At 42.3% G+C, this 27,914-nt stretch overlaps 2 protein-coding genes across 8 annotated transcripts in view; one reads left to right on the top strand and one right to left on the bottom strand.

The window, feature by feature from the left end:
• Nucleotides 1-5: 5 nt before the first annotated feature.
• Nucleotides 6-20,006, top strand: btaf1 (BTAF1 RNA polymerase II, B-TFIID transcription factor-associated). Of its 2 annotated transcripts, none has more exons than XM_041049883.1 (38): nt 6-424; nt 1,535-1,658; nt 1,978-2,092; nt 2,339-2,482; nt 3,502-3,701; nt 4,884-5,017; nt 5,325-5,454; nt 5,596-5,664; nt 5,924-6,013; nt 6,097-6,192; nt 7,011-7,187; nt 7,385-7,525; nt 7,647-7,771; nt 8,630-8,750; nt 8,915-9,019; nt 9,145-9,294; nt 9,812-9,954; nt 10,121-10,295; nt 10,433-10,636; nt 11,016-11,436; nt 11,671-11,855; nt 11,953-12,109; nt 12,999-13,108; nt 13,323-13,524; nt 13,657-13,805; nt 13,933-14,085; nt 14,665-14,786; nt 15,128-15,295; nt 15,378-15,455; nt 15,548-15,677; nt 15,790-15,931; nt 16,062-16,192; nt 16,409-16,531; nt 17,030-17,182; nt 17,336-17,547; nt 17,727-17,886; nt 18,226-18,396; nt 18,786-20,006. In XM_041049883.1, exons 1-38 carry the CDS (start codon nt 411-413, stop codon nt 18,924-18,926), a joined length of 5,565 nt encoding a protein of 1,854 aa, XP_040905817.1. In that variant the 5' UTR covers nt 6-410; the 3' UTR covers nt 18,927-20,006. The 2 variants fall into 2 exon arrangements, with proteins under 2 accessions (XP_040905817.1, XP_040905816.1); XM_041049882.1 differs by having other exon boundaries at nt 18,777-20,006.
• A 2,896-nt stretch (nt 20,007-22,902) lies between these two features.
• cpeb3 (cytoplasmic polyadenylation element binding protein 3) overlaps nt 22,903-27,914 on the bottom strand; it is a 39,840-nt gene continuing 34,828 nt past the window's right edge. For all 6 annotated transcript variants that reach the window (XM_041049407.1, XM_041049406.1, XM_041049408.1 and 3 more), the window contains one exon: nt 22,903-27,560. In XM_041049407.1, coding sequence (XP_040905341.1) covers nt 27,333-27,560 — 228 coding nt within the window. In that variant the 3' untranslated portion in view covers nt 22,903-27,332. The remainder of the gene's footprint in view (nt 27,561-27,914) is intronic.

Below are 27,914 nucleotides of genomic sequence, written 5' to 3'. Positions count from 1 at the left end.
TCATATAAAAACAGTCTTCTGGGTTGCCCTCAACGTGCAACAAAATAACTCTTTACATCTTATTAGGTTAAAATATTTATCCGCGAAGAGTTCTGAAGGGTAGCTTAAGCTATAGATTGATATGCGTATGGTACTTGGCGATATTTTGTGGGAGAAGATACCGATCAGACAAGAGGGACAACTTTGAAGCCATGAATTGGTTGTGAAGTCACTGTCTTCGGTAGAGTGAGTTGGGGTGGTCACAAGCAGAAGCCTGGGCCTCAGCTAGCTAGCGGTAGCTGCTAACTAGCTAATGACTTCATCTACTGTTATCTGCCGCATTAGAAACGTTAAACGGCAAAGAAGGGGAAGCCTCGAATTACTGGTTGCCTGTTGAATGCGGGGCGTGAAAGGCCATACAGATCTTGACCATGGCTGTATCAAGGTAAGTGAAACTTGCGCTAAACTGACTCATCTCTATCTCTCCGACTTTCATTAACAATTAGCTAGCTAACCCGCTAACACCTGCTAGCTTTTCATTTGGCAAAGAATGGCATGGCGATGGCCGACTAACGGTAGCTAGTAAGCTAACAGACTGTAATGTGATGGTGTAACTTAGTCGCTACTAGTGGCTTGGGTTTTGCAGGCCGGGAACGGATTGGGCTCATAATTCAGTTTGGACTCATGGTCACCGCAGATGCGAAATGCCAGTTAAAATTAATATCCGTGTTAAGCAGTCCACTGCTGATGCTCCGCCGATAGATACAGGTTAACTAACGCGATTGTGAAGTTGTGTCACGAAAGCCAGTTTGCCGGCGTGAGATACTGTCATTGGCTACTTGTGTAGAGCTTTAAATCATTTTGGGTAAGCGGAACAGGAACGCTGGTTTGTGATACAGTTTATTCAGTGCCGATTTAAGCGCATCAGCTTGTCAAGTTTGCATCCTGTTCTCGATGCTTAAATTGTGATGATCTTAAACGTCACTTTAAAATGCAGAAGAGTTTTCTTTGGCTGCCAAAGACGTTTTGACGTTTACTTGACAAGTGTTTCCGTTCTGATTGTTGTGATTATCCCACGTGGTGCCCGTGCTCTTCTTTTGCTTAGCAAAGTAGACTGATCTGTAGTTCAGCCCAAGTATTAGAGGTACGTGGGGTCATGCCCCGTACATCTCTAATCCACTCCGTTTTATTAATAGACTGCTAATGACTTGAGCGAAAGAGCAGGATCATTAAACAGGTTACCTTGGTGCAAAGCCAAACAATTAATAATACATAATGGTGTTATCCATGCCAGCATGTACTACCTTGAGAGCATTGTCATAAGGAATCAAATTGTGATATTTTATACATTTGTGTATTTATTTAGAATTTAATGGATCAAGCAAATGTAATTAAGCTGTTTACAAAGAAAATCTGATAGCTGTAATGTATGTATTTTTTTTTCATTTCATTTTCATTTGTTTTGTTTTGGTTTGTTCATGCACATTTGCATTGTGCATGGTCTCTTAGGTTTCTGTTGACCTTAATTTGTTTTTCTTTCTCAACCTGTCCTTAGACTTGATCGTTTGTTTATCCTGCTTGACACTGGAACAACACCAGTAACCAGGAAAGCAGCAGCCCAGCAGCTTGGAGAAGTGGTCAAACTCCACCCACATGAACTCAATAACCTCCTATCAAAGGTGTGTATTTGATATATCCTTGTCCTAACGGTCTTTCACAAGCCTCCATATGATAATGTCGGGGTATATTTGGTTGTGTCTGCAGTCAAATGTGTAAAATATTAACAATGGAAAAAAAAGTCCTTTATGACTTAAAGGATCTTGCTTTTTGCCCCTTTGTCACAACATAAACTTTAAGTTGTGACAAAGGGGCAAAAAGCAAGATCCCAGATTCCGTTTTGTGTTGGCCATTTTACTTTTTCTTTTCCTTTCTTTATGGGACAGTTTCAGTTTAAATTGTACGTGCAGTAAATTAAATCTATTTTCTGTCAATTACAAGGTCTTGACCTACCTAAGGAGTCCCAACTGGGACACTCGTATAGCAGCCGGCCAAGCTGTAGAGGCCATTGTGAAGAATATTCCTGAGTGGGACCCGGTCCCCAAGCCTAAAGAAGGTGAGCTTTTAGACATATTCACTAAAGATAATCGTGTCGTGCCGTGTAGCTTGGGTTTAGTTACAATGCATGTGATGTCAGTTGTGTGTGCTGTTCTTACTGTTCAGTTGATTGGTACAAGATTGGTCTGGAGGGAAAAGATGCCTTGTCAAACTTATCTGTGTTAGTGTACAAATGGCCTCAGATTCATTAGTAGTTTGTGGGACAAATGTGCAGTTCTGAGACACTTTTGTTTGTTTCCTGTAGAATCTTGTGAAGACTTGTCTCCAGAGGACTCCTCTTGTGACCGGTTGAGTTTCTACCACTTCGATATCTCCCGCCTGCTCAAACATGGGGCTTCTCTTCTGGGATCTGCTGGGGCTGAGTTTGAACTGCAGGATGACAAAACTGGTTTGTAGTTTTTATTTTATATTTATTTAATTTTATTTATTTATTGGCATCCATGCTGTTAAACTTTCACACACATAAATAAGATGGATTGTTACATTGTGTTGATTATTTGTGCAGGTTGTAACCTCTGGAAAGGAAAAGTGTGAATCATTAGAACTGTGAGTGTAAGAATAGGATGGTCTTTGATTATGTCTGGCTTTGAGCACATTGGGAGATTTTGAGTTTGTACTTTCCAGCGTGTTGTTTTGACTTGAGCGGGTTGCTAAACAAACTTTAATCAACACATTTACTCCCTACCACCACACACACTTACTCGCAGCTGTTTTGTTAGAATGAATGACATTGTCATGGGGACGTAATTGGAATATGCGTGACAAAATGTAACCTGAATGAAACTTGAACACAACCTCCTCCTTGAACTTGATTTCAGTGATGTCAGATATGTTTTCCTTGGCAATGGTGGTGAAGACGACTCCCATGATCCCACACAACTTCAAGTCGTCATCATACTACGTGTTTTATTATTGTTTTGATTGAGAGGCTCCTAGCAGCAGAAATTACATATGTGCATTTAACTGTGACTGGACTACTGCAACATCACTGCTAGTATCTAGAGCTGATTCTGATTCAAACATGAATACCACACAGCCAGCTGGGTTATGTAGTCATGAATTTGAATGTAATTTAAATATGGAAGGCTGCTCATCCTTGTCTTTTGATGGTCATTTGCCTGAGAGCATCTTGTCTTTAGTCTTTTCCTGCATTCTGATGTTATACCAGTAGCTGCTTCCCTGTGATCTGATTTCACTTCTCATTTACTAAATTTGGCAATAGGCATTAGGTGACTTTCAAGGCTATTTATGATACTGTCCTGTATCGTATTTATTTGTGACCCTAGCCAGAATGACACTTTGTTGTTAACATATACATAATCAGTATTCCTCACACAGCTACGATGCGCTCGTCCTCCATATTTCCATGCTGCAGTTTTCCACTGACTTCCTGTCATTTGTTCCCAGGCGAGATGGACCCTAAGGAACGTCTTGCTCGCCAGAGGAAACTTCTTCAGAAGAAACTGGGTCTTGACATGGGTGCCGCTATCGGAATGGACACAGAGGAGCTGTTCAATGACGAAGACCTTGACTATACCTGTCAACCCAGTGGGCTGAGAGCCCATGGAAGCAAAACCACAGCTGGATCCAGCTCCCGCAACCATGTAGTAGGTTTCATTTTAGCCTCTTAGCTTTGAATCAGCAGGTTCTTCTAGCGTGTATGTAATGTCCTTTGGTTATTACTGCAAGCAGTAGCCCTGGATGGCCTATAAATTTCAAAAATAGGTGTAGATAATCATAAATAGGAGGCAGGAAGTGGGTGCCTGTTGCCATTGCTTCTGTCAGCAGTTGAATGTTGCCCTGTAGTGAGATACTGTGGTTTAAGGTCATGTCCTAACTTATCTGGCCAACTTTAAGTAACTTTAAGTAAGTAAAGACAAGAAAGGCAGGCTGTAACTTGTTTCACAATGACAGAGGCTGTTGCTGTATAGCTGTCAAGTGCTTAGTCACAAATGTGATTCGTAACATGTTATGTTATGGTACACCTTTTGCATTGCAGTACTAAGGCTTGTCTGAACAGGATAGCTGCTCAAAAACTGTTTCATGGTTCATGGAGACTGTGTTTACCAGGTAACAAGTTTAGTACTGCAACCAGCGGTACTGTGTTAGGCACTGAGGTGGAAAGTTGTACTTTTTCTTCTTCACTCTCTCCCTGCCTCGCCCTGCACTCTTATCGTCAGTTTGAGTTGGGACCTCTCGTGGGCTGTTCTTCACCAGCCTCCCTCTTTCTCTCTTGTTGTTTTTTTTTTTTTTTTTCTTTCTTTTTTTTAAAATTATCAGCTATAGACTGCTTCATTTCTGGAACACGGTTTAGCAGGTTTCACCATCACTTTGCATGTATGTGCAGGCAGGGAGAGACTGCCTGAGCCAGTGAAGAACTAAAAGTACTACTTTCAACCACAGTGGCTAGCGCACTACCCATGCTAAAGAGACACCAAAAAGCCTACTGATCATCATGTGCTTCACAAGTGATTTTGACTCTCACACACACTCACAAAGTATTCGTATATGCAACCATTTTGGTTGAGTCTGGAGCCCTGGTTATCGTTGTAATAATACAGCAGAGTGAATATCTTTTAAATATATGTCTCACTGGTATGCAGTGTGTCAAACATGGCACAAATAATAATCCCTTAAAAGTTTGTGTAGCAGAGGTGAACTGGAGAGTTAAGTTGTTAAATTATTCATTCAGTAACCAGTTCTATATTGTTGTGCATCTGATGATGGATGTATGTGCGTGTTCAGTAATATTTGGAAATGTATAATCGGCTCCGCTGTCTTGTTTTCAGCCCATTCATGCTGCTGAGTTGATCGACTCAGAGTTCAGGCCAGGTATGAGCAGTCGTCAGAAAAACAAGGCGAAGAGGATGGCTAAACTGGTGGCAAAACAACGATCCAGAGACATGGATCCAAATGAAAAGAGGTATGATTATACATACTGTGTACCCACAACATAAGTGACGGTGGCTAGAGAGTTTTCTAATTATATATCATTGAGATCTCTTAAAAGACATTGACAGGTGGAAGTAATTACGCTTAGAGTTTAAATACAAAGTTATACCTATTAAAGGATCTTTGTTTGTTCACATACAGCTGAAAGTGTATTTCTTAGCACCAATGTATTAAATGGTGTCAAGGACTGAACCGTTTCATCTGGACGGATCTGGGTATTTATGTAAATTTCATTAGTTCTAATGATAAAATGTTTTACTTTGTGATCTTTCTTTTAGTAATGACAGTTTTGAGGGTGAACCTGAAGAGAAACGAAGGAAAACCACCAATGTAGTTATTGACCAACCGGCAACAGAGCATAAAGTCTTAATCGACAACGTTCCAGATAACTCCAATCTTTTAGAAGAGGTAAGGAATCAAAAAACAAGCTAGTAACTTATTGATGTCAAGCTGTCAATTATTTCATTGCTATAACTAGTCTAAATGACTATATAAAAACAGTGCACATTATATAAATGTGTACCTCATGTCTCATTGTATTGTCTTTAGACACAGGAGTGGCCTCTGGAGAGCTTCTGTGGGGAGCTCTGTAATGACCTCTTCAATCCTTCATGGGAGGTAAAAACAAAGCATCTTTAAATTATGTGATACTTTATTTTAGGCGTTGCTACATGGTTAAACATGAGGGGGTGGGCTGAGTTAAAGGCACAGGCTGAGATTCAGTTGTGAACAGCAAAAAAGAGAATGAATGCATGCAGTCAAAGAAACTTTGAGCCCTTTTTAAGTTTCCTTAAAATTAACTCCTGCTAACCTGCTATATGACCTTTGCAAAATGAATTCAAACTAACTGAATTGTATTGTATGTGATTGTTTACAGGTTCGTCATGGTGCTGGTACAGGTCTTAGAGAAATCCTGAAGTCCCATGGTGCTGGGGGTGGGAAGCTGGTGGGAAGCACTGTAGTACAGGTATATTTTCTTCTTGTCCTCAGTCTTTTCAACATTTCAGTGAGAATTGAACACAATGTGAACTGTCCACCGTTTTGTTGTAGATGTTGCGGCAGCATCAGGAATGGATAGAGGACCTGGTCATCAGGCTACTCTGTGTCTTTGCTCTGGACCGCTTTGGGGATTTTGTTTCCGATGAGGTAGGTCTTTGCCAAGACAACTGAACAGAGCATCTAAGGGAAAGTTACTAACCTATTAAAACACAAGACAAGATGAGACATGCGCTGTGGTAAAGGCGAGATGAAACTCAGGAAACGTGATTGTCCTTGTAATATCTTTCGTGTTCAGTATGTCAGTTTTATTTACATCTGTGGGCAGAATCTCAATGACATTGTTTATAGTGTCTGTGGTTTTCAACGCTGCAGAACATCAATGATGTGAAACATGATAGTAAAGAACAAGAGTTGTTTTAACAAGATAGAGTAGCAGTAAGGTTCTAATTTGGTCAGATGTGTTACTTTTGCCAGTGAAACATTTGCTTTACTATGCATGCATGCTACAAGCAGAGTGTGACAGATTAGCAAACCGCTCTCAGTACAATGTAACACACCAACCGACAGCCTCAAAAATTACCATAACCAAGGGTTAATGGGAGTTGAGTAGATTCTTATTTAAACATTATTTAGTTTAGGAAAAGACTTGTACCTTTGTTAAGCCAAAGAAGGAAACTGACTCAGTGTATTGACCTTATGCAGTTTGGTTTTGATAAGAGGTGATTAAAAAAAAAAACTCTCCACTGAGACTTATAATAATGATACTATAATGATTATATTACAGTGTAATGAATACGTAAGCAAACGACATCATATGTCATACATTGTGGCTGTCCTACTACTAGACCAGTGTCAGACACATACATTGGCAAACTGCTGAGTCTAACAAATTATCCTGCTTTCATCATCCATCCATCTTTTTCTTTTCTGTTCTATTTATCTTATATCCCTGACCATTTTTCCAGGTGGTGGCTCCTGTTAGGGAGACATGTGCACAGACGCTTGGCGTGGCCCTTCGCCACATGAATGAAACTGGTGTTTCCATGACAGTAGATGTCCTGCTGAAGCTGCTTGAAGAGGACCAGTGGGAGGTCCGTCATGGAGGCCTGCTGGGGATCAAGTATGCCTTGGCTGTCCGACAGGTACCACCTGTTCTGTGTGTACACGATGAGCTGTTAAATAAGCATAGATTTGATTTAAGCGCCATATGGTCATGAATACAGACCGTGGGTGTAGGACGATACGTGCACGACAGAAAGCTTTAGCATATGTGCTCCTTGTGGAGAGAGAGGACACTGTAGACGTGATCTTCATCTGTCTCTTCCTTTGTGTTTTTCAGGACTTGATATCTGTCTTACTGCCCCGGGTGCTCCCTGCCGTCACTGTAGGCCTACAGGACCTCGATGATGATGTCAGAGCTGTGGCAGCTGCAGCCCTCATCCCTGTGGTGGAAGGCTTGGTACAACTGCTGCCCAATAAGGTCAGAGAGGCAAAAACAAGTACCCTTAACTACTGAGCTTTCTCTCTCTGTTGAAGTGTGTCACCTCCAGGTAGTTTTTTCTGGGGATCATAATTTAGTTGTAAAATTCTGTGTCTCTCAGGTACCCTATATAGTGAACACACTGTGGGATGCTCTTTTAGACTTGGACGACCTCACAGCTTCCACCAACAGCATCATGACATTGCTGTCCTCGCTGCTCACGTATCCACAGGTCCGACAGTGCAGGTCAGTCTCCGAAGGTCAAGTAATCAGTGTTGGACTACAAAGTAGTTAATGTTTTACTAGCAGAAATGAATAATTTCAAATTTCAAAATACAATTTTCTTTAAATGGAAGAATTTGTGGTATGAAAGTCAAACGTCCTAATTGTCCTATTGGACACCAAGCAACATTGTAGAGGAAAAAAGGCAAGACAGAGGAAATCAGTGAAGAGGGTCATGAAGGGAAATGTATTGTGCATGGTTGAAAATTTTAATCCAAGTAGTTTTTTTTTTTTTTTTTTTTACTTTATGTATGCTGAAACAGTGGTAAACACCTTGAGCAAAGAGGCTTTTGTCTGTAGGTTCAAATATATAGTCAGTTGCCAATTTATTATCTACAGCAGCATGTTGCTTTAGCTGGTTTCTTCAAACAGAGGATCTTATCTGAGTGTGTTGGGTTAGAGACTTGGTTACTGTTCAGTTAAACAACAGAGTAGAAGACTTGCAATTGTGTGACATGTGAAATCCAGTGTAGTATACACCCAGTTTCACTAGAAGCTCACCATTGGCTTATCTGTTTTGTCATTACGCTGTGTCTAGTCAAATTGTCTCCTCTGAATTCTGTGGTTGTGTGTTCAGTGGAGTATCACCGCTGTGCCAGGACGTTGGCTGAACTTCACTTGAACTTAGTTCAGGCAGTGCATGCCCACCACTGAGAAAACCTTCTGCAAACACACAATTAGATGAGCACTAACTTTTGAGTCTAAGCAGAGTGTGAGAAAGTGTGTAACCTTGTAATAATGAATTATTTTATTCAGTTTGTAGTTTTTCATGACCCTTCCTGGCTGTGTATTCATGGTGATACACTTTCTCGTCCACTCTAGCATGCAGCAGTCATTAACAGTCCTGGTTCCTCGGGTTTGGCCGTTCTTGAGGCACACAATATCATCAGTAAGACGCGCAGCACTGGAAACCCTCTTCACTCTGCTGTCTAAAGCTGACCAGGTAAATTTGACATGAATGTAATATGTGTCAAAAGTATTGTAACCCAGTTGACTTATTTATATTTACAACAACCAGTGTTATGTTTTTTTTTCCATTCACAGCTTGAATGCTAGCTAATATTTGCGTATCTGATAAGGTGGTGGATTTTGCATTTTGTTCTTTAGAGCTGTGCGGCATGGATCAACCCCATCCTACAAGATATGCTCCGGCACATCTTCCAGTCCTGTATACTGGAGAGCAATGAGGAGATCCTCGAACTGATCCAAAAGGTTTGTTGCATTCATCTAAGTGGCAAAACTAAAAAGATGACCTAAAGTTTAACTGCCGGGGAGACTTATTTAAGTTTTAATAAGTCTCATTTGTCATTTCTTTTATGTAACTGTCCTGTGTGCAGGTGTGGATGGAGCTGCTGTCTCAGGCCCCTCAGCAATATGTGGTGGCAGCCAGCTGTCCATGGATGGGGGCCTGGCTGTGTCTCATGATGCAGGCCTCACACATTCCTATTGACCTGAACATGCTGCTGGAAGTGAAAGCCCGCTCCAAGGTTTGCTAAATCAGACTTGAGCTTTATTGTTATATTCTTCTATTCTCAGCTGATGTTTTTTTTTTTTTTTCATTTATAGTGTATGTGGGTTCATGAAAATAATGCAAGCCACTTCAGGACATCACGCAAAATGAATGCACCTCACTGAGGTTGCTAGGTGACAGACTAGCAGACTGCGGGAAGGTTAGACAAGAGTCTTACATCCATGGTTTGCATCTTTTCTTTGAGCCAGAGGAGCGTTAGCAACCTGAGCAGTGTAAGGACATAAAAATACACAGCAGAGAAAGTAATTTAACAGCCAGTTTGTTAAATGAGGTGAGGCTTTTAAAACACAAGCATGTTGAACTGATTTGGTGCATGCGAAGTAAAGCTGTTCCTATTTCTTTAATTCATTCTCCCCCAGCTTAAACAGAGAGGGAGAAGCATGTTAATTTATGTCCATAGTGCCAGATGGAAATTTTGTGGAGTTCCATTTAATTTAACTGTAAAATGAATGTTGTGCTGTGTGATGCAACAGGATAAGGCTGGTACAAAGGCACGTCAGGGGACCAATCAGGTGAAGGAAACGGTCCAGGAGTATATAGCAGGTGCAGAGACTGTGACGGACGACCCACTAACGAGGGACTATGTAGTGGTTCGAGCTCGCCTCATGGCTGCCAAGTAAGTTGTGATTGTTGCAATAGAAGGACAAAGTTATCAGTTCTGACCTTGAGGTGAACTTATTAGTTTTCTCAAGAAAAAACTTGAATAGCCAGATAAATAGTTTTAAAAGATGCTAACAGTCCTTATGGTTTTTCCCTGCTGTCTTTGTATCTCTTTATTCCAGATTGCTGGGGGCTCTGTGTAGGTGTATCTGTGACCCTCAGCTCAACGCTGCATCTCAGGAGATCCGACCAGCTGAGTCTTTAGGCCAGCTGCTGCTCTTCCACCTCAACTCCAAGTCTGCCCTGCAGCGCATAGCTGTGGCTCTGGTTCTTTGCGAGTGGGCTGCACTGCAGAAGGTGAAAAGTTCAGGCACCGACTGTTCATTGTGGAATCACTACATATTGAACGGTTTTTGGATGCGATATGAGCCCATCAGGATCAGGCATTTTGAGGCCAGATACCTCTGTTTACCTTTCCAATTTCTGTCTTTCAGGATTGTCAGGTGGTGTCCTCCATGGTGCAGCCTCGTCTTCTGGCCATTCTGTCTGAGCAGTTGTACTATGATGAGATTGCCATCCCCTTCACACGCATGCAGAATGAGTGCAAGCAGCTCATTGCATTGCTAGCTGAGGCCCACATAGACCTTCAGGACCGCCTCAATTGTAGCGTTTTCACCATCGACCAAGCCAATGAACTGGTATGCCAGTCCACACACACACACACACACACACACACAATAGGGTCCACCATACTGTTACACCTCTAAAAGAGCAGATTGTCTTGGGCGGACCACCAGTAACACTACTAGTGTAACTAAATGAAACAATAAATGTTGTTTCATTATCATCCCATTAAGGTCTCGTGTTATTTGGCTGCTGTTATCAAAAATAAGTTGTCCACTTTTTCCCACCTGTAATTAGTTTTCTCTCCAGGTTTTTATTTCCTGAACTGACAGCTTTGGTATTTATGGTTTGGTATCCAGCTGATTCACAACCCCAAAGGTTAATGGATATTGCACTCTGTTACAGATCGCTCCCATTCTAGGCTCTCACTTTCTCCTCTTGCTTGTCACCTAGGTAACCAGCATCTTTACAGAATCAACGGCAGGTCTGAATGTGAAGTCTAAACAGTGGCAGGCGCTGGACAGTAAGCGACAGCAGGCTCAGGCCACAGTGATGGAGACCAGCACAGAATGGCAGCAGCTGCATCTGCGCGTCCACATGTTCACAGCCTGCGCAGTGATTAACCTGCAAGTGCTTCCTGACAAGCTCAACCCACTGGTCAGGCCTTTGATGGAGGCCATCAAGCGAGAGGAGAACACCCTGATCCAGGGTTATGCTGCTTCTTTTATAGCCAAGCTGTTACAGCAGTGTGCTGGACGCTCACCATGCCCCAACCCCAAGATCATCAAAAACCTCTGTGCCTCGGCCTGCGTGGACTCTTCAGTCACACCCTCGTCTGCTTGCCCTGTACCCCCCACACAGGAAAATGCCAAAAGTAAGAGCTCTTGAAGCTTATTTTCTTTAATCGTTTTATTCAACTTGTCAGCTACTAACAGGGGTTCAAAATTGGGTTTTGTGGAGAGAGCTAAACCACACAGCATAGCGACTCTGGCTTTCTGCATTTGTAAAAAGACCAACAGCCCCCTGATAATTGTGTCAACACTGAAGAAACGCTGGTTTACATGCTGCTGACAATGTTTTTGTCTCTATTGATTTCTTATGCTATTAGGCGGTGGGTTGGAGAAAGACGGCATGCATCACATGGTCAACAAAACCCGTGGCATCATCACACTCTACCGACACCAAAGGGCAGCGTTTGCCATCACTAGTAAGAGGGGGCCAGCCCCTAAAGCCCCAAAAGCCCCCTCCACAGAGCTTCCTCCTGGCAGCACCATCAGCACTGATAATGATGAGGTACAGAGGGTTACTAAAGAGCATTTACCTCACCTTTTAGGTCGTATCGACTGCAGGTTGTGTTTACCCTTATTTTTCTACTCTGTGTTCCTTTTAGAGCAAGAGGCCGTTTCTTATTCAGAGAAGAGGAGCAGAGTTCTCCCTGACAACTATTGCCAGACACTTCGGCGCAGACCTCACCAAGTCTCTGCCGTACCTCTGGGAGAACACAGTGGGACCACTGAGGACAGTGGTGACCGAAAATCAGTGCATTGGTATGCTGATTGGGTTAATCAGATTAAAATCTTTGATAGACCGTAGCAACAGGAATATCTTACACTTAAAACTTATTTTTGCCAACATAGCGACCCCTGGTTATGCTGTTTCTTGTGTGTTTTGTGAAAAGGTCAAATTGTCTTCTAGCAAGTATTATAATCAGCTTGTAGACTTTTGACCTTTAAAGGACTTGAATGCAGCAAGCTGTTATATTGTAGGTTCAAATTTCAGTTTAAACCTGTAGTTGTCTTGAGATCATTCAACAAAACTGCTATGGATCCTGACTGCATGGAAGTAAAAGTATAATCCACTCGTTGATGTACTTGCAGACAGTTCAGATCATAAATATTTTGTTCTTCAGGCTCTGTACTTCAGAACATTCAATTTGAAATTAGATTAAATAATATAACAGTTACTATGTTAAAGTGCCAATTCTCAGCTTTAATTTAAGAACGTTTATAGAAAGATCTGTGTAGGACACATTGTCCTTTAAACACACACTGTCTTTTTGCAGGCTATAACAGAACCCCCATGTTTGACACATGAGGTGGTATGCTTTGAGCTGTTCCTTTTTTTTTCCTCCACAATTGGTCTTTCTGTCTTTTTAAGAGAGGTTGATTTTTGTTTCATTAGTCCATAGAATTTTGTCCCAGAACTCTGCTGGGGTTTTTTTTTTTTTTTTGTATGTTTTTGTGAACTGCTACCTGACCTTTCAGTCTTTGAAAACTGAGACTTAGCACTTTAATTCAGTATCCATTATTTTAAATACAGTTTCCTCAAGCACAAAGTCCAGTAACTGTCCAGATACTTGTTGCCTGGACTGTATGAAGTCAGTACTCTGAGGGACTGTGTCCCACTGAATCACTGTGCGTCTCTTGTGTGTTCTAGATAGGCAGGCCCAGCTGGAGAGGGGTGACACTGCTGCCCAGGAACTAGTCAACTCTCTGCAAGTTCTGGAGGTGATGGCTGGGGCCATGGCTTCTGAGCTCAAACCTTTGGTAAGACTAATTCACCAAGGCTGCTTTGTCGTACTTTCAGACCATCACAGAGTCTCAGAAAGTTCATTTAGTTAAACAGTATTTAGGATGGGTGGAAAAAGGGATTCCCAGAGGACAAAGTAATGAGGCCATCTTTAAACATCTCCTTGAATTTAAGCCAAGTCTTGAATGACCCTTCATTGAATGTCTCTGCTCTCTTTGTGGTGCATTGCAGCTGCTGGAGCACCTCCCACATCTGTTCACCTGCCTGCAACACCCTTACACAGCGGTGCGTCACATGGCAGCTCGATGTGTGGGCGTGCTCAGTAAGATAGCCATGCTGGACACGATGAACAGCTTCCTCGAGTGTGTACTCCCCTGGCTAGCTGCTATTGATGACTGCACCAAACAGGAGGGTGCCATTGAGGCTTTAGCCTGTATCCTTCTCACAGCGACAGATCTTCAGATACCACGTTCATGCTTTAATACCTAGAACATAACACATGGGGACTTTGCATTGTTGCTATGTTACTGCTGTACAGTACTTTCCTTGACCAGCATGTCACCAGGTGTCATGGAGCAGCTGGATGTGGACATCGTACCCTACATCGTGCTGCTGGTTGTTCCAGTTCTGGGCCGTATGAGCGACCCCAGTGATAGCATTCGTTTCATGGCCACACAGTGCTTTGCTACACTCATCCGGCTGCTGCCACTAGAGGTAGGAGGACTCAGACAGGAGCCTAGAATGTAGTCTTTAAGCTTATAAACCACTATACACTGATATCATAATGTCATTGTTAAGTGTTTTGTCTCCGAAGATAAAACCTTTTCTTCCTGTCTACCAGGCCGGTATACCAGACCCTCCGGCCATGTCTGCTGACCTCATCCGCCAGAAAGCTAGAGAGCGCCACTTCCTGGAGCAACTACTAGACGGCAGAAAATTGGAGAACTATAAGATCCCTGTGCCCATTAAGGCCGAGCTCAGGAAATACCAGCAGGTGTGTGTGTGTCAGTGTTCTGGGTTCACTGCGTATCTGTGATTCCTCCTCTAGCAGTAGGTGAAGGATTCACACCCTGTGCTTTTACACATTTAAACAGCTCGTGGAATACCAGAGTGTTTTGTGTCTGACCTGCCTCAGCACCTGGAGACTGAACATTTTTCTGTCAGTTTCAGGAATGAGGTTTTGCTATAAATGCTGCAGGCTGGCGATGTAAACAACAGAGATACTGACAACAAATGGTTTTCCTGACAGAGTAAATTTAAGGCAGTCAGATGGAGATGGCGTACGTGTGCGGGGTCCGTCTAGAAATGTTGGTTGCTGGCAGCTCTGCTGAGCCCAGCCATCCATCTCTTTAATGGAGCAGTGCAGAAATCCAGTGTAAATGCTACTACCATTGTTACTGCTACTGGGCAACAGTAGCAGTCAGGTCCTCAACAACTCAGCCTTAACTGACTCAGGAGAAAATGTCACTCTGAAACCAACTGCAGTTAAAGTGGACAGGCTGCTTCTTCTGTCTGTTAGTGAGCGGATTTTAGTGTTGGTGTTTTCATTGTTGGCCTCTGTCTCATCTTGCAGGATGGAGTGAACTGGCTGTCCTTCCTGAACAAATACAAGCTGCACGGGATCCTGTGTGATGACATGGGCCTCGGAAAGACGCTGCAGTCCATCTGCATTCTGGCAGGAGATCACTACCTCAGGTACACAGTCCAAACAGCACTATTACTGTTAGTACTAGTACTGTTTGACTTTCATTTGTACCATGTCAGCACGCTGACTTGGCTCCTCTGTCGTTTGACTGCACATATGGAACAACTCAGGAGAAACATGACTTGCATGGCCGTTATATGCTGGTGTATATCGTCGGCCTCAGATACTGATGTACTACTGTTTCCACATCAGCAGTGATTTGTCCCAGTTCTGATGCACTTGTTTGATCTCATTTTCATTCTAATCCTTTTTTTTTTTTTTTTTTTATAATGTTTAAAGTGCTGTGTAATTAAACTTGACTCGGCCTTCTGTATGTGTGATGTCTATTCAGGGCACAGGAATATGCAAAGACGAAGGCTGCAGACTGCAGCCCTCTGCCGTCCCTGGTGGTATGTCCTCCCACGCTGACTGGCCACTGGGTGGACGAAGTGGGCAAGTTCTGCAGCAAAGAATACCTCAACCCGCTGCACTACACTGGGCCTCCTACAGAACGAATGCGGTAAAGTTCTGTCACTTTACTGCAAGAGTTGTCCTCATTTTTATGTTTAACTGAATTAAAAAATTTTTTTTTTTCCCCCCAGGTTGCAACACCAAGTGAAAAAACACAATCTTATAGTAGCCTCTTACGATGTTGTACGAAATGACATCGACTTTTTTAGGTGAGTACTGTTCCAGTAATAATAATACTACGCTGCCTTTGTGTTTGGAAAGTGGACGTCCCATTGTAAAAGTATCTTTTCTAATCTTTCAGGAATATCAAATTCAATTACTGTATTCTCGATGAGGGTCATGTCATCAAGAATGGGAAAACCAAACTTTCCAAAGCCATTAAGCAGCTGGCTGCCAACTTCCGAGTCATCTTGTCAGGAACACCCATTCAGGTAAGACGCCATGTTACATCTCAAACCTGAGATTGGCCTTTGAAGTTTCTTTAAACTTTACTTGTATGTTTACTAGTCAAAGCTTGAATTTGCCCACTCTGTCTATTCCCAGAACAACGTCCTAGAGCTCTGGTCGTTGTTTGACTTCCTCATGCCGGGCTTCCTCGGAACAGAAAGGCAGTTTGCTGCTCGGTACGGTAAACCGATCCTGGCCAGCCGTGATGCCAAAAGTTCCTCACGGGAACAGGAGGCAGGTATGTCAGCTCTCTGTTAGTCTTTTTTTTTTAAATCTCTCATTATTACCTTTTCTAACATCCCATTTCTACTAAGAGGCGTTTTAATATCAGGATATTAACTCTGGTTAATATTGGTTTCTCCCTCTAGGCGTCCTGGCGATGGAGGCCCTACATCGGCAGGTGCTACCCTTCCTTCTGAGGAGGATGAAAGAGGACGTCCTCCAGGACCTTCCTCCTAAAATAATTCAGGACTATTACTGCAACCTGAGTCCTCTACAGGTACTTGTGGCCCCTAAGAGCTATCTAATAACAATTCCAGTCCCTGTTTTCTTCTATTGACTGAACGTAGCTTATCATATTAAAGGCCAGCTAAAGGCCTTCCATGTAAGTTTATTGCCTTGTAAATGGGATAAATGTTGGTACTGTGGTACTTCCACTGGATAATGGCACAACAGTTAGTGTAAGAAGCCTGGTATTCTCTCTCACTACCTGCAGGTTCAGCTTTATGAAGACTTTGCAAAGTCTCGAGCCAAGGCCAATGTGGAGGACAGCATCTCTGTGTCTTCTACAGAAGAGGAGGAAAAGCCCAAACTGAAGGCCACAGGCCATGTCTTCCAGGTGCTCTTTTTTTTTTCTCTCTCTCTAAATGTTTATCTCCTGCGGGCATCAAACGTAAACCTGCTCTACAACAGGAGTTAAAGGTGCCCTGTGGAGTTTTTGAGTAAACAGACTTTCTGTTTACATTCAGTGTTATTCACAGAGTGTATCCTTGAGGTCTAACAGACATGTTGAATTCATTTCCCTCTCCCTTTTCCTTGTGCACAAGACAAACAAAACAGGGACCCACTCATGAGAAACCTCTTCTTAGTGTTACTTGAGGTCAGAAACTCCACAGGTTACTTTTAAAGTGATTATGTAAGTGCAGTTATTTTCTTAGGAATGCTCAACATTTCATAGAAAGGATCTTGATTTTGGATGAAACTTTCACATCAAAGCATTAATTAATTGAAAAAAAAAATGAATTGTTAATATTAAAGCTCTACCTTTTCCTTTTGCAAATGCATCTCTTGCAGTTACATTTTCCTTCATACCTACTTTTTTCTTTCTTCTTCCCAGGCCCTGCAGTACCTGCGGAAGCTGTGTAACCACCCGAGCTTGGTCTTAACATCTCAGCATCCAGAGTACAAACGCATCACTGAGCAGCTGGCAAGTCAGAATTCCAGCTTGCGGGACATTCAGCACGCTCCCAAACTCTCCGCTCTCAAACAGGTAATGTGTGTGTGTGTGTGTGTGTGTGTGTGTGTGTGTGTGTGTGTGTGTGTGTGTGTGTGTGTGTGTGTGTGTGTGTGTGTTTGAATGAAATCATGTTTAATCAAAGTGTCTGCCCTTGATGATCAACTTCCAACACCTTCTGTTCTCCAGTTGTTGTTGGACTGTGGTCTTGGTGGTGGTGGAGGATCAGAGGGGGGCACTGAGGCAGTGGTGGCCCAGCATCGGGTGCTCATTTTCTGTCAGCTGAAGAGCATGCTGGACATTGTGGAGCATGACCTGCTGAAACCCAAACTACCTACTGTCACCTACCTGAGGCTGGATGGCAGCGTGCAGGCTGGCCAGCGCCACTCCATCGTTTCCAGGTCAGTGGGTTGACTGATACAGTTGCTTTTCTTTTTCTTTTTTTTCTTTTTTTTTTTTTTTTTTTTTTTTAATGAACAAATTTGAAATTGTGTTGAAAACTGCATCCGCTGTCTCCAGTTATCGTGACCGTGAGCTTCCACTAAAGTCCAGTTTGTCTCCCTGGCCTGTCTTCTCTCAGGTTTAACAATGACCCATCCATTGACGTGCTGCTGCTGACCACCCATGTTGGCGGTCTGGGTCTGAACCTGACGGGTGCAGACACCGTGGTGTTTGTGGAGCACGACTGGAACCCCATGAGGGACCTGCAGGCCATGGACCGTGCCCATAGGATAGGGCAGGTACTGTTGTTGGATACACAGCTACATTTGAACTAAGTCGCTGATCAGTACTGTTGAACGTGAACAGGATGGGCTGTGACTGCAAACAGAGAGATAGAGCTGCATGTACTGTTTGTTAGAAAGTATTTGCCAGTTAAAATATTTGCAGTGGAGTAGGGTTCGGCTGTAGCATGGTATCCTGGGGTATTCCAAAATGGCAACTGTTTGATGTATTGTTGAATATGGCCTTTAAAGAGCCTCAGATTGTGTGACGTTGCTGCTCTTGTCTGAAACCACACAAACTGTCCCACACATCTCAGACGTTCTGTTAACATTTAGCTCTGCGTTTGTTTTCTGCAGAAACGGGTTGTGAATGTGTACAGGCTGATCACGCGAGGCACACTGGAGGAGAAGATAATGGGTCTGCAGAAATTCAAGATGAGCATCGCCAACACCATCATCAGCCAAGAGAACGCCAGCCTGCAGAGCATGGGCACAGACCAGCTCCTCAACCTCTTCACTCTCGACAAGGTGAGACCTCCAGGTGTTTTTGTTTCGGAGACACAGAGATTGGACAGATGTCTGGCACGCCAATTACTCCTAGTATTAGGAGTTAGCTTAAGTTTAAGTTAAGTTTATCCAGATTCAGATCACATGTTAATACCAGGTGTAATTGAGGCCAGAGTCTCCTGCAGCCTCCGCAGCAGAGGTGCCCTGCTTCACCTTAACCAAAGATTAGCCCATCTGTAAGATGAGGAATTACACATTTATAGAAAACCCATTTTTAAGAAATACAACTTTGAAGTTCAGAGCAACAGAACACAGGTGCTAATTCACACAGTATTTCTTACATACACACCTCTGCATGCATCGCGTTTGGCTGAACTTCCTGGTGTATAAATGTGTTTCAGGACGAGAAGGGTGAGAAGGGTGAGCAGACGCCGTCGACCTCAGGAAAGGCCTCCATGAAGTCAGTCCTGGACGGCTTGGGAGAGCTGTGGGACCAGCAGCAGTACGACACGGAGTACAACCTGGACAGCTTCATGCACTCCCTGCAGTGACACCCCACACAAGCCTCCGAGTGCTGACCAAGCAGGACCTGGTCAGAGCCTGAGGAGACCCCTATTTGCTGCAATGATCTCTTCCAGGCCCAAGCCCACCCCCACACCTTCAACAAGCGAACCATGAGGAGTCACCCATGGCTGATAGTTACAATACACGTCCCAAAGCAATAACCAAAACATGAGCTAGATCTATATATTTTAGTTCGAAGAAACAGTCAGGCATCCCATAATTCCTTGTTGAGAGCAAACCACCCAGATTTACAACAGATCTGGGTGGTTGGGTCTCCAGTGTTAGTTCACATCATCCGCGTTAGTTAACAGCAGCCTCACCAGTGTGAACAGTGCAGAGTCACACAGTGCATCATAATTATAGTTATCCTTTACAGTTACAGCACCAGGTGCTACTTTTACAGCCCACTGCCTTCCTCTCACGTTGCATTGCCAGAGTATACAGTGTTAACTGCTTCAGACACCATTACCCAGTTGCACCCCCTCACCTCCCCCCCCTTATCTGCCCCTCTATCACTCCCCTCATCACGATGTCTTAAAAACACTGCTGTACCCAGCCACGGCTGTCAGCACCTCTCTGACTGATGGATACAAACATGTTTTTGTATGACAAAAGGAAACGGGGCGAGGGAGCCCGAGCTTGCTGGAGAAACCACAGGATGTCATCACAGTGTTCTGGCTTTTTATAGCACGCTGGCGGCTGCTGAGCTCAGGAGCTGTGTGCGCGCTCAACAAGATGGCTCCTCCATCCTCCAGGTGGCGCTAGTTTTTACTCTCGTCAGGAGGATCTATTCACACGACCTGTGGCCATCAAGAGGCTTTGGGGGAGAAGTGATCTGTGCGGGGTCCAGTGTTAAAAACAAAACTAAAACACAGAAAAACAACAGGGCCTGGGAAAGCACTGCACTTGAAGCAGCATTACAGAGACTGAACATGGGGCCAAGCTGAAACTGGTACCTGAAACTTGTCACAAGTATTTTAAAAGAATAATAGACTTGTACATATTTCTGTAATTGCTGCTTTTTGTTTATGATCGTGGAATTGTAATAAATTCTACAGACCTTTGAACTAAATATCTATTTTTCTCGTTGCATGTTAATGGTGATGATCCAGTAGATGGTGTGGTTGTACATCCAGGAATAGTAACTCTGATTAGACGTGAATGAACCTAAAATATAGTCATATAGATATTTAAGGACCATTTACTGCTTTATTACAGTTATACGCTGAAAAGGAAAATGTTAGGACAGGAAGCGGACGCTGCAGCAGATAGTTGTCACAGATTTTTCATTCCTCTGAGCACATGAAGGAGTTTTTGTCCATGTTGGCGAGGTCAAGACTGAACTTTAAATCTCAACTTTAAAATGCTCAGAAAATTGCAAAGAGACGGGCCAAGATAACTCGGTGTCTAATCACTACTAAATACATGATGTTGGAATTTAAATACCACTAAATTTATAACCTCTTTCAGTCTATCTGAATGTATGATTTGAATTCTTTAAAGTTTCCAGAAAATAAGCTCAAGCTTTACAATTTCAAAAACATTATTTCGGGTTCACAATGTTGGACAGAGAATTTAAGAATATGGGGTTTCCAGTCACTTATCTGAACTTGTTGTTCTTGGGTCATGTGATTGAAAATTTTTTGAAATGGCGTTCGATGAATTTCAAAGCATAAATTCAGACAGATGGGTTTTCAAAGCGAAATATTTCAGCACAGTTCTTCATCTGCAGAGGAAGCTTGTGTGATTCAGTCAAAAGCTCCAGAACAGCCACTTAATGGGCCTTGTGTGATAGTTTTGTCAGATACAGAAGCAGCTCAGAATGTAAAGACAGTAAGTTGCCCAGGGCGTAATGCAAAGTTAGTACTGGTAAGCTCTGGTATATAGGAGGACAGAGATGGGAAAGGATGCCATGCAAAAGACCACAAGGTTTCACAGCGTCATACAACTACGTTTAATAAGATTTGCTTATTAGTACAGAAAAAGGAAAAATTAAGATGGGAACTACAAACTCTGAAGCAGTAGTAAGCAGTAGCAGCATCGAGCTCCATGTTTTCAAATCACAGTTATACTGCAAGAAGTTCAGACAACCACAGGTCCAAGTCAACAGTCTGAAAAGCCTCGCCAAGATAGAACCAGTGTTCAAGTCAGGAAATAAAAGGCTAGAAAATAAAAGCACAGATGCCTTCATTTAACAAAAAAAGTTACATTTCAAAAGTAGTGGGATGTTTGTTTAAAAAAAAAAAAAAAAAAAGCACATTACCAGTCTTTTTTTTTCATCTACTTTGAGATCACAACATGACGAGACCCACAGTGTTTACCTACCCATAGAACGCCCATGAAGCATAAGTGAATATACAGTAAACTATCCAAGTCTAGTTACATGAAATACAAACGTATATCTATAGAGAGGAATATATAAAATGGTTGCCATCATCCAAATCATGATCTTTTTCATTTGCACATACACTTTGTTTTATAGTTCAGGTATAAATTCTTTTCTTAAGTGAAAGAAACAAACTCAAAGCCCAGAGACAGACAAATACCTGGTGGTATGGTGGTGAATAACACAGAGCCCTGGGAGAGAGGAAAGTGTGGGACTAGTTAAAAGACATGAGCCGGGGGTTGGTAGTATTAGCATCAGCTGTATAAACTGGTAGAAAAAGCCAGAAATAACATTCTCACATGAGCGCTGGAGTCTCACGGGCGAAGACCATCAGAGGAGGGGACGTCAAAAACATTTCAAGACAGGAGCCTCAGCCTGAGTTAAAGAAAAAGTTCACTTATTTTGGGAAATATGCTTTGTTTTCCTGTCTTACTGAGAGTTAAATGACAATATAAACACCACTGACGTGTCTGTACTGTGAATATGAAGCTCGGGCCTGAAGCTGGTTAGCTAAATCAATTAGCATAGCTTAGAATAAAGACTGGAAACAGCTAGTCTGGCTCTGTCAGCTTAGCTGTTTCTCACTGATTCAACTTTTTTTTTTAAAAATATTGTAGAATGATACATTATGCTCTATATAAAGTGTAGTACTTGTTCTTGGCCAACACTCCAGGAAGTCACTGCCCCGGGCCAAGAAATGGTCCAGCACATAACCCCCACCCAACACCAAAACGAGTCATTTTTACACTGTGGTTTGGTTTGGACAGAGCCAGCCTGTTCCCCCCTGTTTCCAGTCTTTATGCTAAGCTAACCAGTTGCTGACAGTAGCTTCGTATTGATCAAACAGATGTGACAGTGGAATTCATCATCTCATCTGACTCAGCAATAAAGTGATAGAGGATTGATACCAATCTGATTTCTGACTTAAATATGAAGCAAGCAGCTCTGTACAAAAAAAATGAGCCTAGCAGCACCTCTATAATTACCATGTTATTTATGTTTTGTTTCTTTTTTTTTATTTTTTTATTTATACAAAAGTCGAAGTGCATAAACTACGGGCTGCAGTGAATAAGCCTATTTCCCACAATTCTTTTAAGGCTGAAGACCAGGAGGGAAAAATATAGGATTTTGGAAAAAAAAACAAAAACAAAAAACAAACAGAAAAAACAAAAACAAACCAAAACTTGCAGAGAAAAAAACTTTATACCCCAGCCTACTGTGCATAATTAAGTGTCATACATGCTCTTCCCAAACTGTATATTATACAGTGCATCTATATTTACATTCATCCTAAATACAATCACACTGGTGCACTCTACAGAGACTGAATCAACTGGAAAGAGGAGGACGCGAGACATGGCTGTTTCTTTAGGAGGTGCTGTTGAGTATTTCACATGTGAGGAGGTGTTGCTCTCCACTGCACAAAGTGAGGATGAGTTATTGTAGAGTAAGTGGTAACAGTAGTAGTAGTAGTAGTAGTAGTAGTAGTAGTACTGGAGTAGCAGAAGCAATGTAAATGGTCAGTGGTGTCGTCCATCTTCCACAATTACATCACAACATACTGCGTGTATGCTCCATTCTGCCATTTTTATTTTATTGCCCATTCATTTGTTTACATCGCGAATCACTTAAACATCACCAACCACCAGCCTGTTGTTTGTGAGTAGTAATTTTTTCTTTTTTTTTTCTCTGTAGATCATTGTCACACTAATGTAAGCAAACATCAGCGAGTTAACACATAAAGCTTAGCATTTCAAGAATTGAGACACTTTAGTAACAATATTACAAAGTTGTTTTTTTCAGCTTCAAAAAAAAAAAAAGAAAAAGTGAACAAACGAAAAAAATAAACTTTTAAGGAATTAGCATCATAAAATTAATTTATTCCAAGTAAAAATACAAAATAATATTAATGACATTGACCAGATATGAAAGTCTCCCCCAGAAATAACTATTAATGGTTGAGAAATAAGTCTGTAAAGAAAAAATATGAAACAAAAAAAAATGAAAATATGTAAATATGTTTAAATTCTTTTCTTTTTTAGCAAAACTTTCTAAAAATAATGAAAATTTCTCAGTACAAAGGCTACATTACTACTGGAAGGTACTAGCAGGTAGAGTAGGTAAATACACAGTAGAAAATGATTTTAGTGAATCACAATGCTTGCAATGAAAATAATTCTGCAATAAAGATTTATGCCTCTTTTTCTTGTTTTCTTCTTTTCTACAAACAGTACAAACAGTATTGCACATTACAACAAAGAGTCAAGGTTCTTAGCCTTAAAAAATGGGACTAATTCAAGTCTTGCGTGAATAGAAGGCCACCAGTCAATTGATGCACCTTGGGGGCTTTCGATCAAGTTACAGGTGAAAACACTTGTGTCTGTTTTGTGTTAAAAATAACATTCTTTTCTCTCTACCTCCAGCTGTTCAGCGACTCTCACAAGTCTCTTTCTGTTTTCCTCCCAACAAAGTCAGGCCAACAACTCAGGGTCACGTTGCTTTTTTTTTCTTTTTTTTTTTACAAAACAAAAGGGAGCACATACTTTTAGGAAACATAAAAAACTTCTCTTAAAAAAATAATGAACAGAAGATCTCTTTCACAACTCTGGTCAGCATAGTAAATGATTGATTATAAATATACAAAAAACGTGTGGGAAACATGTTCAGTTTTCTCTCTGAGCACCTGATATTTGTTTTTTGTTTTTTTCTAAAGAGCTCTTCTCTGTTTCGTCCAATTTGACCAATGGGACACTCACCCTCACCTCCGCTGTAATAAAGTAGACTGTACTCTCACTAACTACATCATTATATTAGTTATAAAGCTCTAGCTCCTTCAGTTGTTGTCTTTTTCAAAAAAAATAAATTCTTAAAATAAAAGCAAATAAGCATGATAAAAATAAAAAAAAGAAAAATCAACCATCTGTTAAATCATTTCTCTTGAAGAATTAAATTAATATATATTTTTTCATCTGAATAAACTTACTTAGAAAATATCAGTTTCTCTCCTAATATATTTCAAAATTGAGGTATTGCAAAAGATCTTGTCAGTCAGAAAGCACGCTTTATCGTCTTTTTTTTGTCTTTTAACAAAAAGAACTGCTGACTGTCGAAAACTGTTCAGATACAAAGAGTAGTGCATAACAAATATCTATCATAGAGAAGGAACAAACATAGAAAACCTGTCTGGGTGGGGAAAGAAATGTCACAAAAACACCCAGAATTCACTTTCATAGGGATACGTATTATTACTCATGGTTAGCCTCTTATTTTAAAGTCTTTTTTTTTTCTATCAGTAAAAAAAGTATCTTCTGCTTAGTCTCAATTAGTTTTTCTTTTTTTTTTCCTTGGACAACAAACAAACAAAAACATCTATCCTAAAGCAAAGAACAGTTTGCGACTAAAACGAGAAAGGGGAGAGGGACTGCGGGGCGCCAGCACGGGACAATCACAACTCACGGACCAAAAAAAAAAAAAAAAAAAAAAAAAACATGGGGGGGGGGGGGGGGTACAACACAGATTAACTTGCAATGATGTAGATCCCATTCAGATTGTCCACAAAACTGCTAAAACCAGTGTAACTTGCCCCACCCACCCCACCCACACCCACACCCAGGCCAGAGCCGCCCTGTCCTCAGCAACCAATGCTTAAGTTTTTATTCATCCAATACCCGACCCCCCCCCAAATCCTGTTTGAACTGCACCCCATAACCTTTTGCTGAAAACAGAAAAATATATAAATGTCCACCATTTTTTAAGCAGGTCCATTACTTCAAGCTTTGCAGGAAACAAAACAAAACATCTGGATAAATATGGTAACCCCCAGCCTGCACATCTGCACATTCTGGCAATGTTACCCCCCCCCCCCAACCCCCACCCCCCGCCCACTCCCGGCCCCAGTCATGTAGTGAGAGCATGTGCAAAGCTCAGTTTATCAACCTCAAGTCTCCAGTAGCTTCAAAGTTTCATTTTAGACCCCCACCCTCACCCACCCCGCCGCCCCCCTCCCCCCAGGTTCTTTTTCGCAACTGCCCTCTTTCCTCATCTAATCGACTGCACCACTGCACCTTCAGCTCCTCTGCGGGAGGCCGTGCGAGCAGGGCAGCCTCCTCGGCGGGTGGCTGTTCGCTCTGCGTGTCAGGCGGTCTGTTAAAAGTCGAACATGTGAGCTCTTTGGTTGCATTCTGGGACGTAAACGTGCGCTTTTGTCAACGGTGGAACAAACAAATAAACAAACAATCAAACAAAAAGAAGAAGAAAAAAAGAGACCTCAGTTCTCAGTTTAAGCTCACATTGTTGCGTCTTCTCTTCGGATCAGACTCGGTGTTTGTAGGCCTGTTTGTGTGCGTACGAAAGACAGCCGTCTGTGTGTGTGTCTGTATGTTTTCATGTGTGTCGAGAGGCTTCTGTGTGTGTACTGGTGCAAGTGTGTGTTACAAGAGAACAAATATACGTGTGCATACACTAGTTATGAAGTTTCACAGGACTTCTATGTCGGACATTGACGACAGTTAAAGCGAATCACAGTTCTAGGCATACTCAGACCTAACTACATACGGTATAAAAAATTGCACAATTATATCAACAATCACTGCAAAAAAGTACTTCACCTATCATAGACAGTTTTAAATGGTAATCCTACATTTAATTTGATTTGTGATTATTAAGATTGTTTTTTTTGTTGTTGTTGTTTTTTTCCCCCCCGTTGTCTGGATGTGTTCACCGCCTGTTTGTGCAGGAACCATCTTTTCCGGCCGCCCTGTGGCGAGGCCCGTCAGCCTGACCGGCGCCGCACAGCCGCCATGATTCCTTTGACCAGTCTTCCCTGTTTCTGTCCAGTTTCGTGCGAGTCGAACGTACGTCTATAGTGTATTGTGCAAACATGGGCAGAATCGAATAGTAGACATGATACTGAAAAAGTGTATTGCATGCAGCAACCTGATTGAAATAAACATGCAGTTAGGGGCGACCCACCCCGACCCCCACAAAGGTAGCCATCGTTGTCTAGGGGCGCCCCGTCCCCCTATGATAGCTCATCGTCCTAAAACACCAGGTGCTTCTCTAGATCTGTTATTCATTATTTTACACCCTAGCCTGAATAAAGTACATATGGTATCTGTTTATACCATGGATTTAGCAGCAAAGCTATTGCAGCATTACATTTACATAACACTAAAAAATAATGTTATTATAAAAATAAAGACCTAGAAATCGAAAGCAAACTAATCTGATTGCGCATAATGAGGTATTAATATTTTCAGAGTCAAAATTGAGAACGAATATAGCCGTGTTATGTTTTTTTCTCCGGGCGACAGAAGCCCACACTACGGGATAGTTGTTAAATCTTGCTACATCTTATGCCACCTATTTTGCTTTTCTCTATGCATTAATTTCATTTGCCTTTGGTAATTATTATTTTTTACTAGGGGCAATATAACTACAGCTTTTGAAAATAAGTGCATGCTCCTTTTACATAAAATTTAAATTATCTATATATGTATAGATAGGTACAAAACAAAAAATATATACTTTTTTAAAATATATGTATGGTCCCACCTCTGTCTCAGTAAGGGGGCGTCCAACAGGACGTACCACACCACCCAGTCAACAGAGCGGGGAACTGAAAGTAGCCAGGTGTCTAACATACCATCCTGTGTGTGTGTGTGTGTGTATGTGTTTAGTGAGATTTTGTGCCAAAGTGCAAATTCTAAGCTGATAGACTTTCGCATTTCATTTCCCCACAATGCTTCACCAGAGGGGAACACTAGACAATGAGTTCAGAGCCATGTGGTAATGAAGAAAGTCCCGTGTGTTTGATGGTATCCTTTTTGCTTTTTTTTCCATGAGGTGTTTGTGGGGAGCAGGGTGGAGTAGGCAGGGCTGTGGAGAGGGGGAGGGGAGGGGTCGCAGCGCTGTCCCGGGCTGTAGGTAGGAGAGCAGGGGTGCGGAAGGTTTTTAGGGGGGGGGTCAGGTGTGGGTTCACCGGGGCAGGGCTGACTCGTGACCCCCCTCAGCTCCAGCGGAAGGACACGTGTCGAGGGCGGTCGCCCCCTTCCTTCACCAGTGGCTTGTGAAACTCTCGGCCGGCTCGCGAGTGGATGCTAGCCCAGCAGTACTCACAGTAGTACTGCAGGCAGGTGACGTTGGCACAGAAGAAGGGGGCGAACTTCCCCCCACAGCGTGCTCCCTGGCACTCATCGCACATCTGGTCGTCCAGGACGTACGGCTTCACTTCCACCTGGGAAGGAGAACCAGAATCTTATTTTTCTCCGAACAGATTCAATAATCATCTTCCTCTGACCCATCTAACTATTGTACTAGTTTTCTATGCCAGATCAATACACTGCAAACCCTAACACAAACAGGGTGTAATTGTGCTAAAATAACAGCTGTGTCGATCCAGGTGTGTTAGCTCCTTTAAGCCATTACCCACAAACCCCCACACGAGGCAATCTCTGTGCAATTTTCTAAAATAAAACCGAGGCAGGTATCCTCTCGTCCACCAGTGAAATGAGTTTGACCACTAAGCTGGGAGACAAGAAATGAGAGTCTCCATGGAGACGCTTCGGCGCATGAGCTGGCAGGGGTGGGA

This window comes from Toxotes jaculatrix, chromosome 11 (assembly GCF_017976425.1).
Source record: "Toxotes jaculatrix isolate fToxJac2 chromosome 11, fToxJac2.pri, whole genome shotgun sequence".
NCBI lineage: Eukaryota > Metazoa > Chordata > Actinopteri > Toxotidae > Toxotes > Toxotes jaculatrix.
This window is presented reverse-complemented; position numbering and strand designations above follow the sequence as displayed.

Bases quoted from the DNA above. Each gene is read 5' to 3' on its own strand.
- btaf1 (XM_041049882.1), top strand. The intron at 13,806-13,932 runs GTAGGAGGACTC...CCTGTCTACCAG, and splicing joins TCCGGCTGCTGCCACTAGAG to GCCGGTATACCAGACCCTCC. The intron at 15,932-16,061 runs GTATGTCAGCTC...TTCTCCCTCTAG, and splicing joins CTCACGGGAACAGGAGGCAG to GCGTCCTGGCGATGGAGGCC.